Source organism: Propithecus coquereli, unplaced genomic scaffold (genome assembly GCF_000956105.1).
Source record: "Propithecus coquereli isolate 6110/MARCELLA unplaced genomic scaffold, Pcoq_1.0 Scaffold64, whole genome shotgun sequence".
NCBI lineage: Eukaryota > Metazoa > Chordata > Mammalia > Primates > Indriidae > Propithecus > Propithecus coquereli.
Genome location: NW_012152396.1, coordinates 5,740,987 through 5,743,147, shown reverse-complemented (window position 1 = coordinate 5,743,147; position 2,161 = coordinate 5,740,987). Strand labels below are relative to the sequence as shown.

General features: G+C 31.9%; 1 protein-coding gene across 1 annotated transcript in view; it reads left to right on the top strand.

The window, feature by feature from the left end:
• Positions 1-2,161, top strand: part of CDKL2 (cyclin-dependent kinase-like 2 (CDC2-related kinase)) — a 57,437-nt gene that overhangs the window by 32,694 nt on the left and 22,582 nt on the right. The window contains exons 3-4 of the mRNA XM_012659850.1: positions 962-1,050; positions 1,695-1,830. Coding sequence (XP_012515304.1) covers positions 962-1,050; positions 1,695-1,830 — 225 coding nt within the window. The remainder of the gene's footprint in view (positions 1-961; positions 1,051-1,694; positions 1,831-2,161) is intronic.

The window sequence follows — 2,161 nt, the reverse complement described above, 5'->3', positions numbered from 1 at the left end:
ATATATTTTTTTAAACATTTTATTATAGAAAATTTTAAACGTAGAAAAGTAGATAGTAGTGTAATGAACCCTCATGTACTCATCATCCAGTTTCCAGAACTATCAACCTTTTGATAATCGTGTTTAATATATCCATACTCCCTTCAACTTTTTTCTGAGTACTTTGAAGCAAATCCTAGACATTTATTATTTCACTTATAAATGGTGAATTATTCATAGAGCTTTCTTATTTATTTAAAGCTACTAATTGAGTCCTTTCTATTTTTACTGGCATTGAAGAGTTTCAATGAATCAGAAAAAGACCTTACATTAAAATAAAATCATCTAAGTAAAGCATCTAGCACAGTAATAAGCACAGAATAGGTCCTTTCCCTTCCAGTCTCTAATAGCTTTAAGTTTTAAAAATTCCCAATAATTCCTTAATGTCATAAAATATCTAATCAGTCTGCAAAGTTTCATTGATTTTCATATAATTTCTTTTTATAGTTTGAATTAGGAGCCAAATGAAGTCTATAAATTGCAATTGCTTGATATGTCTTTTAAAACAATTTATAAGCTCCTTTTCATCTCTTTTTTGTTTAATCTTTGCAATTTATTTGTTATAGAAGCTAGGTTGTTTGTCCCTTAGAATTTTCCACATAATGGAGTATACGTGTTCTTTTCTGTCCTGTATTTCTTATAAACTCATAGTAGAGCTAGAGCTTGATCAGAATCAGGTTGATTTTTTGATAACAGCACCTCATAGGAGGTTCGTATATTTCCATCTAGAGACAGTGAATGTCTGGTGGACTTTGTTTTTTGATATTAGCAACCATTGATGGTCCTTGTCTAGATTTGTGCTTTATTCTGTATCCTTGATTATAGATGTTTTATTGGCTATAAAGAAGAATTTTCTGTATTTATAAATTTAAGTGTAGGTAGTTTTTCTTTGATATAAACTGTACGTGTTCTTGAATTTCAGAAATGCTTACATACTGACCCAGACAAAAGGCCCTTCTGTGCCGAGCTCCTACACCATGAGTTTTTTCAAATGGATGGATTTGCTGAGAGGTATAACACTGACCCAGGTTTTTCATGTCATACCAACCCAGGGTTAAAGAAAGGCTTCCACAACAATAACAAACTGTACTTCCGTTATTTCTGTTCCCACCTACTTTGCAAGATCTCAAATACCTACCACCAGTGTTGGTTTACAGCAGAGATGCTTTGTGCATATTCCCATTTTGTCACAGAACACGAAGAGACATGTTCAGGGGTTTAGATTTAATAAAATTAATACGTAAAAAAGTGCTTCACCAGGGATATTCTTAAGTGAAACTTTTTTTTAATTGAAAATATGTGGCTATGAAAAAAACGAGTGCCTATACATTTTGGTGCCACTGCTTTGATTCTTGGTGAGGTGCCAACAGTTTTATCCACCCTTGCTTTTGTACCATCAGTGCAGATGGTGAAAAAGACATCTTCATATTAAAGTAAAAATAGCTTTGACCTTGTAAACCTCCTGAAAGGTCTTAGGGATCCCCAAATATCTACAGACCACTCTTTCAGAACTGATTATCTAGGCCATAATTTTTCTCATGTTCAATAACATAGTCTAACACTCAATTTTTAAAAAATGAATATCTTGGAATTAAAACTTTTTTCTAGGTTTATCTGTTTCATACAATTTTATTGACAAATGTATTTTTATGTAGGTTTTCTCAGGAACTACAGTTAAAAGTACAGAAAGATGCCAGAAATATTTCTTTATCTAAAAAATCCCAAAACAGAAAGAAGGAAAAGGAAAAAGATGATTCCTTAGGTGAAGAAAGAAAAACACTTGTAGTACAGGTAAATTTTCATGTTTAAATTTTAAATTCAATATACTTATTTTTTCTTTTTTTTTTGAGAAAAAATGAAGATTTTAAATAGAGTTTACTGAGTGGTGGACAAGTTAACTTTTAGCTTAGTTGTAAAAACGTATCTTCTCAATAGATATTACCTGTTTAACAACTTACCACATTTTGAGTGCCTGTACCACACCGTGCAATAGTGCTTTTTAGTTAAGTCACACTCATCCAAGAACACCTAGATATGTGTGTGCATGTGTACATACACACAGACTTACGGCACAAACACCACCCCACACTTTTCTTCCTTAAATGATATGAGTAAAAAACAT